This window comes from Danaus plexippus (assembly GCF_018135715.1).
Source record: "Danaus plexippus chromosome 16 unlocalized genomic scaffold, MEX_DaPlex mxdp_31, whole genome shotgun sequence".
NCBI lineage: Eukaryota > Metazoa > Arthropoda > Insecta > Lepidoptera > Nymphalidae > Danaus > Danaus plexippus.
Genome location: NW_026869852.1, coordinates 2615107 through 2632905, shown reverse-complemented (window position 1 = coordinate 2632905; position 17799 = coordinate 2615107). Strand labels below are relative to the sequence as shown.

General features: G+C 36.2%; 4 protein-coding genes across 8 annotated transcripts; 1 reads left to right on the top strand and 3 right to left on the bottom strand.

Moving 5' to 3' along the window:
• The first annotated feature begins 20 nt into the window (after positions 1-20).
• Positions 21-3948, top strand: LOC116771752 (zinc finger TRAF-type-containing protein 1 homolog). 5 transcript variants are annotated; one of them, XM_061528296.1, is made up of 8 exons: positions 248-388; positions 1172-1196; positions 1432-1670; positions 1748-1900; positions 2207-2418; positions 2602-2759; positions 2980-3179; positions 3493-3948. In XM_061528296.1, exons 3-8 carry the CDS (start codon positions 1450-1452, stop codon positions 3518-3520), a joined length of 972 nt encoding a protein of 323 aa, XP_061384280.1. In that variant the 5' UTR covers positions 248-388; positions 1172-1196; positions 1432-1449; the 3' UTR covers positions 3521-3948. The 5 variants fall into 5 exon arrangements, with proteins under 5 accessions (XP_032519597.1, XP_032519598.1, XP_032519599.1 ...); XM_032663706.2 differs by lacking the exon at positions 1172-1196 and having other exon boundaries at positions 21-388; XM_032663708.2 differs by having other exon boundaries at positions 245-1196.
• On the bottom strand, positions 3939-8742 carry LOC116771754 (WD repeat-containing protein 89). The gene is made up of 7 exons (XM_032663709.2): positions 8463-8742; positions 7970-8190; positions 6826-7001; positions 6089-6352; positions 5755-5846; positions 4606-4708; positions 3939-4308 (listed from the first exon to the last, which is right to left on the bottom strand). The coding sequence occupies exons 1-7, from the start codon at positions 8609-8611 to the stop codon at positions 4183-4185; spliced, it is 1131 nt and encodes a 376-aa protein (XP_032519600.2). The 5' UTR covers positions 8612-8742; the 3' UTR covers positions 3939-4182.
• Positions 8743-9483: 741 nt separating this feature from the next.
• On the bottom strand, positions 9484-17512 carry LOC116771911 (translin-associated factor X-interacting protein 1-like). Its single transcript, XM_032663911.2, has 12 exons — positions 17369-17512; positions 17161-17295; positions 15434-15571; positions 12569-12756; positions 12280-12455; positions 11976-12102; positions 11549-11657; positions 11301-11467; positions 10878-11073; positions 10503-10655; positions 10082-10256; positions 9484-9726 (listed from the first exon to the last, which is right to left on the bottom strand). The coding sequence occupies exons 1-12, from the start codon at positions 17495-17497 to the stop codon at positions 9560-9562; spliced, it is 1860 nt and encodes a 619-aa protein (XP_032519802.2). The 5' UTR covers positions 17498-17512; the 3' UTR covers positions 9484-9559.
• LOC116771913 (uncharacterized) lies at positions 15621-16967 on the bottom strand. The gene has a single exon (XM_032663913.2). The coding sequence runs from the start codon at positions 16753-16755 to the stop codon at positions 15790-15792; it is 966 nt and encodes a 321-aa protein (XP_032519804.2). The 5' UTR covers positions 16756-16967; the 3' UTR covers positions 15621-15789.
• Positions 17513-17799: the final 287 nt, after the last annotated feature.

Sequence of the window (17799 nt, the reverse complement as noted above, 5' to 3'; positions counted from 1 at the left end):
GATAAAATGCACTATGGCAATTCGCAAGGTGACGAAGGGGGCGGGGCGTTAAAAACATACACAACAAACCTTTGTTCGTCAATGTATTTGTTTTTATTATTATTCATTTCATTCACTAGGTACTGATAGCATCTTGCTATCAGAGTGCGACGTTACTGTCAATTAAATTTATTTTTTTAAAATGGCTGAGGTTCCAAACACCGAGCCTTTGCCCTCTTCTAGTGAAAATTCAGTTATCGCTTCTGATTGTAAAGACGATGAAGAGCCGTCGCCTAAAAAACGTAAAACCGCTTTAGATTCTGATCAAATTGAGAAATTGGAGCACAGATTGGGGGGCATTCTGTGCTGCGCAGTTTGCTTGGACTTGCCTCAAGCTGCCGTTTACCAGGTATTCAAAACAGTTGATAGACAGATATCTGTCTTGTCAGCTGTTTTATTTTTTACTATTTTGTGAATATGTTCAATGGCTTTATATCAATTCAATTTGTTAGCCATCAAATGACCTATCAATACACAACATATCATTAAATGTTTGAAATCTTAAAAAAAAAGTTGTGACTTAATTATTTATGCGACGTAATTTAAACTCGATTATTACTGTGTATTTCTATTAAATCGACCCATGATTGTTTTAAGTAAATAAAAAAAATTGTCTTCAACTATACAGCAATATTTCTAGTCAGAGTTTTTGTCACAAATAATTCATGTAAATTAGTGAATAAGTTATAAATAGAAATGTTATGGTTAAGAAGACTGATAATTATTTAATACTGTATGGTTCCTAGTACCTAGTCTGTATGATCTCAAAAGTAATATAGAATGTACATCATTTGTAGTTTTACATCTGAATAAATAGTTGTTTGTGAGATGTAGTTCTTTCTTTATTGAGACACCTCAGACAATCCCCTCTCCTTATCCAACATATAAAGTGGAAGCCATATTGTTACATAACAATAATAATAATAAAACAAGAAGTCATTCATTACTTTCACCATTCAATCTAAATAACATTAGATAATGTCTACAATGTCACAGTACTAATTATTAATGATTAATTTATCTATATTTTAATTCTGGTATTCATAATGTTTTTGTTATATTTCTTTTAACACTTCCAAGTTGTTGGAACTTATGTTTCCTTGTCATAAAGTAACTGATAGTTTGATTTCAGGATCCACAAAGCGACAGGTGCTCAGGTAGAATCCATACATGTACATTTTATTTTATAACAAATCGTAATATATCTATGGTTATGGTTTGAATCATCTAACTGACCGTAAAACAGACAGTATGTTAACTTTTTAGCTGTCGAGAGTACATATTGGCAGAGATTTTATTTTATTACATTACCAACCAGAAATTATAATGCATCACGTGTTAATGTTTGTAAATTTAGTTTTCACGGTGAATAATGATAATTTATATCGACAGTGTAGTAACGGCCACCTAATGTGTGCGCCTTGCTTCACTCACTTGCTGGCGGACGCCAGACTCCGCGACGAGACGGCCACGTGTCCCAACTGTCGAGTGGATATCTCCAAGAACTCTGTCACGAGGAACCTGGCCGTGGAGAAGGCCGTGTCGGAGCTGCCGTCCGAGTGCAGACACTGCACCAAGGTGTTCCCTCGCCACTCCCTACAGTACCACGAGGAGAAGATATGCGAGGATCGGTAGGAGTCGTTATAGCTGGTATATTGTTGAATGTGATCGCAATCAGTTCCGTCTCGATTCCCAGTTTGATCCCCAGGCCGTACAAGTTTAGACAGCTGGTAGTCGATTCCGGTCCTCGATCCCCTCTCGCTGGTTTGGTTCGCATTGTCAGCTCTGTGTACTTTCTACTCCTCGCCGCTCTCAGAAGACGCTTCTTCGTGTCGGAGCTGACGGCCACCAAGCGACCTAGGTACATCAGATCTGTCGTAGTATAGCCCCGGTGTCGCTTGTTTGAAAGACGAGTAACATATCCGATAGGGCCGTATGTCTGTGCGTAACTAATCGACCGTAATAACGTAGTTCTGTCTTAACGTACATCTATTAACAATCCTATCGCAGGTGGTTTACATGTGGCGGAATGCGAACCAAACTAACGAGTAGACATTGTGACAGAGCTTTAGACTAACAGTAGATATGTAGCTATCAGTGTGTGGCTAACATGAAGAACTGTCGCTGTTCGCCCTCACGAGACTTGGATGTGTGTGTGTGTGTTCAGGATGACGTCGTGTCGGTACTGCGTGTTGGGATGCTCGTACCGTGGAGCGGCGAGGGCGGCGGCGGCGCACGAGGCGATCTGCGCGCACCCGCGCCGCCCCGCCGCTGAGCTGATGAGCATGCTGGCGCGAAGACAGAAGGAGCACGAGCACAGTCTGGCGCACTACAGGGACCTCATGGACCTGCTCTCTTATGAGAAGATCACCTTCAACGGTAACCGACTGCATAACTACATAGATCACTTTGACTCGACCGGTCTGTTGCTACACGATACATCGTGTATACATTATATTCGGTCTATTAGTTTGTTAAGTCTTTGGTATCAAAATATTGTAATTGAATCAATAAAAGATCGCTTTGGAGAGTCCACTGATCGTGTTCCGTCCGTGTGTTCAGACCTGCAGCTCCGTCCGTTCCGCACGGAGGAGCTTCACAAGCTGTACTTCGAGACTTCACGGTTCACCGCCTTCGGCTTCCAGTGGGTGGTGAAGGCCTTCGTCAACAAACACCAGCGAGACCCCACACAGAGCACGCAGAGAGAGATCACCTACCAGGTACATAGGAACTCACTCTACGGAGCACTGACTCCTTCAACATCACATAAAATATCGGCCGATTTAATGTGACTTGTGAATCAAGAAAAATATTCAATAAAAAAACAAATGTTCTTTTTAATGCGAGCTCCGGTTGAAGCAGATATTCTGATATAAGATGCACTTGTACTAATCCAGTCCATAGTCGAGTCTAGTCCATATTAGAGTCTGTTCCCATCAGCTGGTGATGAAGAGCAAGCCGTTCGGGCCGATGTGTGTGAGGTGGGTGTGGACGCGCGGCCCCGGGGGCTCGGCGCCGCTGCTGCCCGAGGCGGCTCAGCACACCTTCACCGACGAGGAGGCTTCCCCCGCTAAAACTCTGCCCCTCGCCGACCCCGATGACGCCAATCGCCTGCTCGCCAGCAAAGCCGTGCACTTCCGGTTAGTGACGTGATGTAGATTCCATATACAACAGAATATCTTATGGGTCATGCGACCGATAAGATATCATATATCCTTACCTGGAGTCTGAATGGTCCAATAAACTGACCGTAACAGTATCGATGTGACACATTACACTATAACTTGTAGTGAGACTGCTTACTGATCATATATAAAATCAGATCAATTCTTTTTGTACCCAACTAGTAAATTTTTTTATACATCTGTATACCAAATTAAAAATTAAATTTGTGTCTGTCATTGTAGAACACCTTCAACTGGGTGAGTATCAGTTGTATTTGTTTGTTTTCAGATTAATAATGTTCTCATCACCCAAATAATGAAGCGAGCGATATCGGTTAGGACGAGGGATTCACACTAACCAAAGACGGGAGACAATTTTTATCACAAATCTTTATATTTACATGAATAATTTAATTTTGTATAATTGTGATGCGGACGAGGACTGGTGGTAATGTTTATTTTAAGATCTTTAGTGAAATGTAAATTTGGCTTAATGTAATATCAATCGCGGTTAACTCACTATTACTAGATAGTTAAATGTAGAATTAATTGCATAATAATTTATGTTACAAAGTTCGGCTCTCATTGGCTGTAAAGCTGTTTTATAAATGGTGGTTTTAAAATCTGTAATGTATTTTGTATGATTCCATTTCTTTTAATTTTTTTTTATATTTACTGTATTGTAAAATTATGTTTAGTTATTTTTGGGTTACAAAGTGCTATAATAAAATAGTGAACGATTTAACAGTTTTATTTTCTGTTCCTCAACTTCCATGACAAGTATAAACTGTGCAAGCTCAGCCAACGATAAAACTGTAAATAATCCTTTAATCAAATGGCTTGCTATTGTTAAAAAAAGATATTTATTATTGTTATAAGTCAACTGTACCAGCATACTAAGCTTATTTACAATATTTATCTTGTTTGATTGGCCATGAAGTACCGCAACTATACTTAATGTATAGTGTGAGTGTGTTCCTCAGTAGGGTCTGTGTCTATTGTTATGTCCTCGGCTCCTCTTGTTCGTCTCCTCAGAGAGTCCTTGTCCGTCAGGGCTCCACACTGTCACCAGCCCCGACTCGCCAGCTGTTATTAATATGTCTCTCTGGAAATATAAGAATACTTATGTGAATATATTTATAATGCTTCCTCATTGCTTTTAATTGTAAGTCCCGTATGTAGATAGTTATATTATAACTTAGAACTAGCTGTTAAGGTATCTATTTTTTTATAATTTTTTTATATTAAAAAATAATTCACACAACTTTCAATGTTAACGTTCTTCTGCAACTTTGTCGAAATATTAAAACCCAAGTATGTCTTTACATATTTTTTGTTTTAGAAAATGCCATGAAATGTATATATATATATATGCCATGAACAGTGAAAGTATCAAACCGACCTCTGCATTATATCCCAAACACCTCACCACCTGTTTGTTTTTTATGAAGTTACAAGATGGTCTCAACTTCTTGTCCTCAGCGGTCGCTGACCTCAAAAGATTTCTGTAAAAAATTAATTAATTAATCTTTTTTAAGGCCAATCAAGTTTCAAGGTCAGCATTATGTATTTGTTTGCTATCATGTTTATTTTCCATCTAACCACGCGCATGTTCTGTATGTCGAGCTATTTGTTCGCGTTTAACAAAATGGCTGCAAGTCGTGGATTCATATGATTATATTGAATCTGACATTTCATTTCGCTGCTTGTTCATACTTAGCACGGTATAACTAGTAATGGAAACACACACATATATATATATATATATATAAGCCCCATTAACTTTTTTGACGGAGACACAGAATTTATGCCATATACACGCTGTGTATCCTACAAACACGGGTAATAACTTTGTTTTGGATATCTGAGGCTCTCATATTCTAGAGCTAATTGCCAATGGTTACTAGCTCGAGCCATCGGTGGTCATTTCAGGGGCTGTCCTATATTTTAGTTGCAATTGAACTATGCCATGTTACAGTAGTAATAAAAAGAATATGAGCTGAAGAACCTAGAACAGTTCCGGAAGGATCAGGAAAATTTACGAGGCTCCTTTAGTTTGCCATGAACGAGACTGGGGCCCACCATTTTGATCAGAAATCGAACAATATTCAATGACTGAGACGAGACATATTCCAAGGTTATTAAAGAAATGGGATCTGACCTGCCCGAACACACGCGCTATTCATCAGACCTTTATCCTCATAGCTTTTAACTTTTCCCTTGGTTCAAAAACACTGGTGAGTGCCGTAGATGCCTCTTTAGGGGATTAAGAGATTTTCTTTCAAAGCCAGTGCGGGATTTATTAAAAGATGTTCAATACATTCTGCTTGTGACGAAATCCCGTGGGAAAATATTTTGTCTTGTTATATCATATTGACAAACGTTAGTTTTGGAACATTATATCAAAGGCCACATCTTACGGGCCGTGTCTTCTTCTGTATAAGCGTCTACTGTCGCAGGTCCACTGCGTCCATAACTTTATCGGTTACAGCGATACCTTACATGGAATGTGGTGAATTGCTAATAATTTTATTCCCTCTCTCTTACTCACCCCTCCCCGCCGTAGGATCCTGTCAATATAACGGTTGATTTGTCCCTAGACGTGAACATATCGACCAGGTAGCAGTCATCAGCTCGCAGTCTCTGTAATACGAGATCGTGGTTTACCATATGTCTTTCAGGGAACCATTTAATAGGAATAGTCAAATTATTTTGGACGGTAGCTTTGTCGTCAAGGTGATATCAACTTCACTATAAAACTTCATTAAAAACAACTCCCATTGAATATGAAGGATAGAGAAACATTTTTAATACTAATATGGCTTGTATCAATAGATCCAGGATGTTATTTGTGGAGGAATGTTGTGTGTGTGTGTGACAGCAACCTTAATGCCTCGAGCGATCTTCTCTCTATCGTAACTCTGCAGCAGATCTCCACTACAGCTGTTCCAGAGCTGTGCGTCGTGTGACTGAGTGCAGCACGCGACGACGTCCTCACTCAACCAGGATATCTTCTCTATGGAGTTGTCAACGTTCAGTGAGTAAGTGAGCGCGTCGTCCTCCGTCGCCTCCAGCACGTTGTATATATTAAGAAGACCGTCCAGAGACCCCGACGAAAGTATCTCGGATTTTTCTTTATGGAATTTCACCTTCAAATAAGATCAACCAGAAAATCAAAATCAGAAAAACAATCTTTTGGATCATTTTGTTATTACCAGATGTCGTTATTTCTTTAAAAAAATACTTTTATATTTGTTGATGACAATGTTACAAATAATATTTATATTTAATAATATTTGTGGTTATTTGTTGATTAAGAGAAACAGTTGTTTCAAACACAGAACAGTAATAATTGGCAAACATCTAATTTATTTAACTTCCCAAAGGAAGATGTTACAATGGTAAAAAACTTAATAGACCTATCAACAGTACACCTTATAGATAATTACTAATATTGTGAACGACACAATTTTTCTATATCCATGTCACTAATTTTTGAGCTAAAAACTACATATCTCGATGTACCCACAATCAACATGTTATATTGAATTGGTATCATTTAAGTTTCTAAGAAAAGACTAAATCGAAAAAGATACAAGTAATCAGTTTACAGTTGGACTACCTGTGTTATATCATCAGTATGCGAGTTCCAGTAACCTCCGAGAGGTTGTGGGTTCCGCACATCCCAGAACACAAGGTATGCGTCGTCCTCCTGAAGCGCACTGCCCGCAGCTAGCAGCCGCCCCGAACACGACACGTCCATACACTCATACTGACGAGGAACGGCATCCGGCTCATCTGAATCAAAGGAATAGAAATAATGATATGTCATAAATTCAAAACAACAAAGGAACAAAAAGACAAAGAGCTCCTAAAGATTCACGCTCTGTGGTAATCCTAACCCTGGGAATAAGGAATACAAAAGTAACAGAGACGAAACCTCTCAGCATTCGGTGGACTCACCGTGCGGGGTGTCGGGTCTACCGCGTTGCAGGGAGAGGAGCTTCAACAGTGCCTGGGACTTGTGACCCAGGTGTAGGTTTAAGAGGCCCCTATTTAACGCGCGTTAAACGTTCACCTCCACCGTCCAAGCTCCTCTCTCTACCTAACCAAATTTGAAAAGAACCAACTAGGGCTGCTTTCGAAGTACATTCCAATAATGAAATTATATTAGCTCTGGAAAGGCCATAGTTGTTTTATAGGTTGTTGTAACAACTCGCATGAACCATTGAAACTAGTGTTGGACAGGATATATACTATTTAGCAAAATACATAAATGAAGCAGATAAGGAACCTGACGGTCACCAAGAGAGGACATCACAACAGGGTCTCAAGGTCACAATGGAGAGAGCTGGAGAAGGCCTATACCAAGAGGCGAATGTCATCACATAATTCAGAATAAAAGGACTATACATTCATAAACATATTGAGATAGATAATAGAAATTATATTTGGTTGCATTTCAGTTCCTTTTTATATTGTTGTTAAGTCCTCCTCCTAATAGGATATAGTTAATACAATATAAGTGCATACTAACATGGAGAGGTGAGATACACAATTGTATATCAATCAATATGAATATTGAAATAAAATTTAAATAGAAAATGTAGAGCAAAAAAATTCAATGATATGAGCAAGATTCAAACCCCCAACCTGCAGTAGAATGTTTCAGTAGCTTTGACATTTAATCTATTCTGTCTTGGTATGAAACTGTACATATAATAATTGCCACATTAATAATTACTCCGTTACAATATCAAATGTACCTTTATATTCTTGTGCACACAATCCATTAGTTCTTGTGTCCCACAACTTAATTCCATCGTGACCAGCCGAATACAGTAGATGCTCCTCCTTAGGATTGAACACTAGTTCAGTAAGACTGTCCCGGTGACCACTCAGTCGGCAAACTTTAGATAATGAGGAATTAGTGACTTGATAAACTTCTATACTGTTATCCAGTAAACTGACTGCTACATGGAGAGATCTGTAAAGAGAATGACAGGTTTTATGTAAACGTAAGAGAAATTTATATTATTTCCATTATTTGCCATTTAGTTCCATTTAAGACGTCTACAAAGAAAAATGCTTCCTCTCTTTTTTAATTTCCCAATGTTAACTAAACGTTTCCCTTAATGATATAATTGCATTGACAATTTTTTGCAAATGAATTATCCTACTTTTTAAGAAATTTAAATGTTTTGTAGAATAAGATTATAAAAAATATTTTATTTTAAGAACACTTTATGACATACTTACTTGTTTATACTGAGTTTATTGATGTATGTTTTCTTTAGGGTCACCGCGGTTTCAGTCAGCAAGTTATATTTTTTACTAAATATTTTTTCTAGTTCATCTACCGATACGGTATCTTTATCTATTTCTAGATTTTCTACAATATCCGCCATTTTTATTAAATAACTTCTAATGATAACATATAAAAAAATATTATAATCAGTTCTAAAACGTATTTAATAATTGTTTTGTAAATAACATGTTGAACAAGCCCACATGTTACTTTTGACAATTAATGTTGACACTTGACTTTGACAGATTTTTGTTCATAGTATGTTTTTTTTAATGCTTTGACTTCGCACTGGAACCGTGGAATATTTTGTCTATGTTTATTTGTTGAACGAACTATAGTCTTGAGTACTATGTGGAGAAAAAACGAAGTATTTTGTCGAATGGATGAAAGGTGTTTTATTATTATTATCTCTTTTAAAGAAGATTAATTATATTTGTATCAACACCTAGAACAACAAAAATGTGTTAATAAAAATAATCCAAACATCTAAGTTAGTATATAGTAACTTGTTAAGGGTAGTACTAAATTTTAAGTTATTAGATTTAATATATTTACACGCAAACTAGACAAAAGGACGATAAACCAAACTTAAAATATGCTTAGGTCTAAATGGGCGGGAAATATAAGTAGAAAAAACATTATATCAGATATAAGTTGTTTTAGGACAAAAAAATAAAATATGAGAAATTGAACCCTTATCCAAGCCACATTCACATAATAAGTAATCTCTTGTTCTATTTTTAGCAAAGTAAACTAGAGTACTGCCTACTGGTATGGCCAATCCTTATGCGGCATATTGTGGGTGTTACAGAGAGGTCATATTTTAAACGGTTTTTTTGTAAAGGAAGAACCAAGGCTATATTTTGTTCAAAGTGGATATTGTTTTTTTTATCAAAAAAATTCGGATTAATTGCCTGTAAATAAGTTGCCTGAGATACATTGGATAAAGTTTCTATGTCAAAGTAAGACAAATTAGACAAACATGTTTTTATTTCATTCAATGCGTGCATAAAAGCGTTTGAAAACATATATGGAAAGAGTAATATAATTATTTATAAGATCTACGAAATCCTTTATGTCTCGGTCCAATACGTTCTATGTCTCCCGAAGCGAGTCTGGATACGATAGTGCGTAGCGGCAAAGGACAAATGGCTGATAGTTCAGAACTTTGGTCTGAGAAGGCCCAGCGGATGTAGCGTTCCATACGGATGTGATCTGTTAAGTAATACGTTATAATAGTTATTTATTATAATACTACTTGAGTTCCTGTGTTATAGTAGGATTAAACAGTTGACTTTTAAGTATTGTGTGTTCATTTTATATAAAAGTTGTTGGGTAATTTTTTAAAGTGGTAGAGTGAAGAAATTTTTAAGTAAATTTTCATGATCTAGACTGATTGATATTTCTCGAAATGTTTTCGAAAGCATTCGACCCCAGACAGGATTTGTGGTAACAGTCGCTAGGAGAGAGGAGGACAGTTGTTTACTTGTTTCAGTTTAATATTATATGATTGACCATAGCCTCATTTGTGTTAAGGCTAAATGTGAACACTATAACAGTTATTCTATACCTATGGCCGGGTCGACGATGGCGAAGGCTCGTTTAAGACAGTCCACACTAATGGTCTTGTTAAGGTTCCTCCTCCCGAGTTCAGCGATCACTTCTCTTATGTATTTATCTTGGGCCAGTTGTCTCTGCCTGTATAATTCCCGCGCTAGTTCCGATCGGTCGAAACCTTCTTCATTCTGGAAATATTTATCCATCGGAACCGAGAATTTTTATTTCATAAATCATTTATCTAATTGGTTATAGGTACTTCATAGCATTAAGTGACTAGTCACTAGGAGTAGGTTTTATTTCTTTTAATCTTATCTAATAACGGATTAGAACTTGGTTAAAAACTTGTTTAGTGCTAATAAAGAATTGGTTAGTGGATATATTCTAAATTTTGAGAAAGGTCATAAAATATATTTCTTTACTTGTAAACGTACCTCAAAGAACAATTTATCCAAGTTCACCTCAACGACGTTTATCTTCAGTTTGAGTTGTTTCTTGACGACATCCATCAAGTTCTTTATATCAACTTCATTCTTCAAGGGGAAGGTCGCCCGCGTCACCTTCTCCAATTCCTCAATACTTAGGGTCTGAAAATCAAATTTTTGTAGTTTCTTGTAAAGTGAATAGATTGTATAGAATTTATGTAGGCATTTTGGTAGTCTTTGTTGATGAATTATTTCTTATATCCATTTTTCATTCATATATTTAGCTTTAGGTAAGGGGAGAGAGGGTACTACATGCATCTCCAACTAAGCAAATGCTCCTATGATGCCGTCGATCATATAAAGATTCTCGTGTGTAGGCCTGACCTCCTGTCCACCGTTGTGTGTGTAGAGTCTGTCTCTGAGCGTGTGCCAGGCGTCCCTCAGCCGCCAGTACACGTCCTCGCTGAGCTGTCCGAGCAGCGCGCCCCAGAACAGCTTCACGCTCGGTTCGTCCATCATCTGCTCGAGACCCGCGCACATGTTGTACGACCACTCGGCACGAACTGATGGCTGTTGGTACCTGATACCTTGACACACTTAGATATGTGGAGGAAACAGATTATTTTACACATAGTCCGCTGTATTTGTCTCTCGACTCTAGTCAAGTATATGTAATAAAACAACGGTTTTTTTAAACACACCTGGCGTTTACCCTGTAAATAGGACTTAGGATTTAATAAAAAAAAAATAGTTTTATTAAAATATGTACTTGAAAAACTCCAAAATGTTATATGTAAGGTAAATAACCTCTCTTCAAAGTATCGTGTGACGTAATCCTGTAGAGGAAGATCTCTGTGAGTGGCGCGAGATATCCAGATGTCGTTAACGAGGACTCGCACCTCACGCCGGGAAAGACGAAGATTGCGGACGCGACCTTCATGACGGAGGTATGGAGGGATCGCTGGGTCGGTTCCCTGGTTGGAAGGTTATGGTAATGATTGAGATACACTTAAAAGCTACTTTCATGCCAGTTGGATCAGTTTCTCGACTCTCACCAAACCATCGAAGTATTCTAGATGTTCGCTCTCGGCCGCAGGCCCGAGTTCCTTTAACAGAACCCTCAGCATGTCCCTCGATGATAAACCGTTTGCTAACTGCCACCATCTGTGGTAAAATAAAAGAAAAAGATAGTCATCACAATCTCACAACAATAAAATAATATTCATAGTACTGACAGCCACAATCAGTAGGATAACCAAACGATCTTTCTATTAGTCATATTAACAATATACACACACGTACTAATTATTCTAAATTAAGACAAATGCTGTTCCCAAATGTTTTGGAACTAACAAACTAACGTCTATATAATAATTGGTTTGGTAACAATATTACTCTGTCCTGACATTACAGAATGATGAAATTGAGAAAGAGAATTGCAAAAACACAAGGTTTTTGTTAATTATAAGACAACTCATTCACCGATCCCGGCCGCCACTGATGAAGTCTCCGCACAGTTCCCAGCATGGACGAGGAGTACCAGATCGCTCTAGCTCACTACATCGCTCCTTCACCTCACGTAACTCCTCCTCCAAGCTCTTCTTCTGGGCTATACACATAAATATATATGGCCCATAGTTCTTAACAACGTTGTACTCGCAATGAGACAAAGCAGTCTACTTGCTTAGCGACATTTGAGTAAGTTTGCCACACTGTATATGAGTTGGGAGGTCTTAGGCGACGGAGACGATAATATTTATAAATATTGTGCGTTTTTTATATTTACCTAAGACTCGTTTATGTGAATTTTGCACAATATCGTATTCTGTTTTCAAAGTGTTCACTTCCTTGGTGAGTTCGTAACATTTAGCGTCAAGTAAATCATGTTCCCGTCTCGGTATGGTCTCTGAGTACTCTTCTTTCATTCTTTTCAAATTATTTTGCGCAGCAGATAACTGTTCCCTAAATTAATTTTCATTGTATTTATTCATAAAAGTGACATAAGATCAATTAATATCAGTACAAACTGATCTCGTATAAGACAATAGACATCAAGCTCTTCAAATCCCACTCACCGACACTTTTCTAAAGCAATTTTAAGTATGACAGGATCACCATAGGAGTCGTCGACCGAGTAACTTCTGGAAGTTCCGTCCAACTCTCTCAGCTTCAGATGAAGAGCCACGTTCTCGAAGTATAATGTATATCGAGCGTCACGCTCGCGCATCAGACACAAATAGTCCGAAAACTTGTCGTCTTTAATCTACAAAATAAATCAATAGCGACATCTAAAAGTCATCACCTGACTAAGAACTAAGTATATTAAGTATATAAGTTTAGTTATAAATATAATCGGAATTTAAATTCATTCTCCTCGGTATTCGCATGTGTCTTCTTTTCTTAACAAAATCTAAACCTAATGAGAATTAAGAAGCGGTATCGAGAGCAGTAAGCAATGAAACAAAGATACCCTTGGCAGATGACAACTAACAAGAGCAACTCATCTCGTCTGTCCGTGGTAATGGTTTCTGCAAAGCAGCCGAAACGTCCGGAGTACGTAGTTTAAAATAATAAAAGAAACCCTAATGTAATTAAAGTTGATAAGTTTTTTGCGCCCTGGGAGCGTCGCGGCATGCGACTCTACTAGAAGAATGCAAGGTTAAGGAAATAATACGAAGTTAAAGGAACGGAACGGAACTTTATATAAGAATAGCGTTATCTTACATATTGCAGGATACCTACCATACGCCCATACAAGGTCAAATGAAATTACTATCCGATATCGCCCACTACATATTATCTTTATACAAGGTTTAAAAGTTCGTCTGGATTGGGTTTATTTATACAGTTATAAAACTATTTTATTTCTGTAATGATGAGAATTTCTTCTGCGGCGATTCATTTCTGTTTTATTGTAGTTTTTGGTTCCAACCTTGTACTGGTAACAGACCATATCGTTGAGGTGAAAGTATAATCTCAGTAGTAGAGTACCTTCAAATTGTGGGAAGGGAATAATTGATAATGGTTTCATCGTTTTTATTCAACTTTTATTGTTTTTAATATTATAATGCTGTGCTACAAAAATCACTTGCCGCCACTCAAACAACAGTCGCTTCGACATGCCGCTAGTCACTAGTGAGATAAAGATTGTCGCGAGTATTCATTGAAATAAAACTAATGTTTTTCTAGAGATGTATGTCTGCTAGGTATCAACACCACGGGAGATTTTGCCCATTTTTTTTTTGTCTTTTTTTGAACACCAATATATATTTATGAGAAAAATAGAGAGATTTGAGTTTAGACATTTACCTAGTTGAGCTTCGCAATTTTTTATTAGATGTTTCAGTATAGTGTCCACAAGCCTTCGACTTTCTTTCATTCTATTTACGTAGTCGCAAGGCGTACGCGTTTGTCTATTTGATGATCATAATGCCAGGTCTTATTCGAGGCGGAAAATGTCTAAAATATGTATATGTAAGTCACACACGATTCATATACATTTTACGACGTCGCAAGTGAACACAAATATTATACTAACACTATTATCTCGTTTTCAGTGCTGGATTTATTGTCCTTTGAGTGAAATATTGGTAGAGTAATAATTCTGCTACTTATTTTCACATCAACGAATTTAATCTGATGCAAAATAGTTTCAAACTTCTGTATATTTTTATAAATTCAATATAATAATGACCAGATAACCAGACCCAGAACGCTGGTGGTTTTTAAATTCAGACTATAGGTTAAGCAAATAAACACCTTTTAATTGTATGTATATAAAACGATATGTTGTTTAAAATTATTTGTACAACCGTTAACAAATATAGAGAAGAGAAAGTAAGAGTCGCTTAACACTTTAGTTATTACGAGAACTACCACGATAGCTTCCCATTTGCAGCAATTAATGTCGTCTTGTAGAAATGTTGCGGACGCAAATGAATGAATGAATGAACCTATTTATTTACTACACCAAGGACTGAAGTAATAAAGACGCTGAATAATCATAGCTCGTTTCTGTCTAAATGCACAAAACAAAAGAATAACGTCTTATGTCTTTAACATATTGTAAGGTATATATTGTAGGTAGGTATATATTACAATTCTAATAACAATATTCTGTTAAGGAATCTCCAGGGAGAGAAACTAAATGGTCACTGTAAGATTTACGATTTCTGTGATATGTTTTAGTATGTTAGAGATCATCATTCATTCTTTCCCAGTCATTCTTTCATTTGAGAAGTCAGTGCAGCTATATTTATTTTGGTTACCTCTGTACTGTCTGAGAACGGTTATATGCATCGTAATTGTTATTGTCATTACTTCAATCTACGATTAGCTTCTAACCTGAGGGTTACTGGTTAAGGCCAACCTTCTAAATTAGCTTGATGTTAACATTTACTGGATGAAGAATTAAGTTTTCCACAAACATTATTCCCGATATTGAATTACATAATAATTTCTTTTACTGACTTAGCTAACAGCTGAGAATGTGAACACTGATTGTGACTTACGATATATGTTTGTGACAAATAAGCGGTAAATAACTTCACAAATATTCATGTTTATAATTAAAGAATACGTTTGACTTTTTATCGGTTGACGTTTGCCCTAAACAATAACGTCACACCAAAGTAATGTAAACAACAGGTCAAAGGGTCGTACATAAACAAACTCTTTCTACTTCTAATTTAACAGTTGGGTTACATAGGTCTGTTTTGGAAGTTTAGCAGTAATCGGTGACAGTAATATAGGGAATAGTAGCAAATGTACAAACTTCACTTTGTAATTCCTGTTGTAACACTATATTATGCTTGTATTTTTCAACCGACTTCATAGAAGGAGGGGGTTGTAAAATCGTCTGTATCATTACTTTATTTATTGCTTTTGGTGTTGATGATTTATGTATAATTGTTATATATTTTATGTGTTAGTTCTATTACCTTTCCGATTTCTCTTTTTAACCTTGAGATTTTCAAGGACAGCTTAAGATTCTCTTCCTTCAAGTTATTGTTCTCTTGTAACAACATTTTTATCTTGTTTTCAGTTTGTTTTTTTCTCATTGAAATACCGAATACCTTCTGTAAAACAATGAAATTAGTATATAATAGAAAAAAAGCTGTGCCCATATAATGTACACAATTTATTTATTCAATAAAATATAAATTTTTAATAACAATTTATAGAAATATGCACTTGAGATATAACAGGTATAAAATAAAATCATCTTAAATAAATGAAAAAGTAGTTTAGTAATTTGTAAGATGTCAATTTTGAAGGCACAATTTTTCATTAATGTTTACTTAGAACTCTTTTGTACCCAGGAGTCTACTTTCTTTCTTATTTGGGCAATGTCTTCTGCGTAGGTCCTGCAGCAACCTCCCACAAACTTCACATTAAGATCCAACCAATCATGCACATATGTGTCCAATGAATCACAGTCTCTCTCCCCCCACCCTTCCTCTGTGTATTTTTCTCCCGAATTTGGATATGTAACCAAACTTAGTGGTGGCTCTATCCCCTTACTGATGTCTTTAAAAAGATTCCCAACAACCTTAGGTGAGCAACAATTCACTCCAATACCAATGAGTTGTTCTGGATTTATTTCCCAGCATCTTTGTGCCACTGTTTGAAAATCCTCTCCGTCAACTAGACTTCTATCATCTTTACAACTGAATGTTATCCAGGCTGGTATCTGAGCATAATTTTTTATCATACTTGCAAGCATTTCAGCTTCTTTTCCACATGGCATTGTTTCTAAAGCTAAAATATCTACACCGGCATCTATTAAAGCCTCAATACGGGGTCTGTGCCATTTCTCCATGGATTCCTTCGAGGTATTTTTAGCATATGAACCCGAGTACTCTGATCCATCATGAAGATAAGCTCCATAGGGTCCCACAGAGCCGGCGATATAAATGTCACGCGGTTGAACTGATTCCTTCTCACATTCATCTTTATATATATCTTTGGCTCGTTTAGCGAATCCAACTGCCTGTTTAATCAAATCAACACTTTGGTTTTCTGTAAGACCGAGATGTTTTACGAATCCGTCCACCGACGCCTGATAGGTGTTTGTACTTATTATGTCAGCACCGGCGCGAATGAAATCTAAATGCGTTTTAATTACGTCGTCCGGATTACTACGTAAGAACCGAGCACTCCAAAGGGGATCACCGTCCGCAGTTACTCCAACATGACGCGAAATTTGAGAAGAGAATCCACCGTCTAGAACGTACACCTTTGAATTGTTTCGAAATATCATGATAGACTAGTCGATATAATTATAGTATTTTGAACAGTTTAGAAAGATATAGTACACTTTTTATTTTGCTAAATTTTAGCTAATATAGTTTGCTTAGTAAATAGGTATATTGTAAGTCTGACGACAATATGAAACTATAAATTATTATTAACTAAATTGAAGAATGATTTGCTATGGCCTATGACTTTGTGTGTTATTTGCGCAAATGTCAAAAGTCAAAACTGTAAGTTTGTTTACAATTTATATGATTTTGACATTTATTTTTAAGTGAAAATGACATTTTTAAAAACACTGATATAAAATAATTTAATATTATTTTTTTTTAATTTAATATAGAGAACTTTAAAAAACGTTTTTAACCTCAGTGATAAAATAAGATTTTTTCCAGATACCAAAAATACTTACATCTTGGGTCTGAAATTGGCAGATTCGTTCATCTCTTACCCGCAATGAATCTTCGTAGGCATTTTTAATCTTGTTTAGCAGACTTGAATGCGTACTTGTCCAATTAGCCAAACTAGTAAAAGCATCCCGATAAATCTGTATTTCAAAAATATTTAATTATAAAATTAAAAACAAAACACGAATTGAATTTTTTCATACAATTATAGACCTTTAAAACTTCATCGTAATAGATTTGTTTTTTATCTAGTATTTCAGATGTGGACTGTTTAAGTTGCTTTAGTTTAACTTCAAGTTCATTTTCGATATTTCTCAAATATTTCGGTAACATGTTAAACATTTTGTAAAGACCAAACTGTTATGAAATATCATATCCCATATGCTTATCACTTATCTTCCACTTTAATTACAATTTGTTTCTCTAGTGATTATCTATAACAATATTGATTTTGTAAAGAGAATTGCAAATATTTCTAATATATATAATGTAAAACTAATTCGTGTTTACAGTTTTTCTTAGAATTTCAGGGAATTTTAAGAAAGTTTTTTAGAAAACTAGAGAGAAACATCAAATATATCAGCAGGGATTTGAATTTTATTACAAATTATTACAAAATATTTAAAAAGAACTTAAAATTTAAA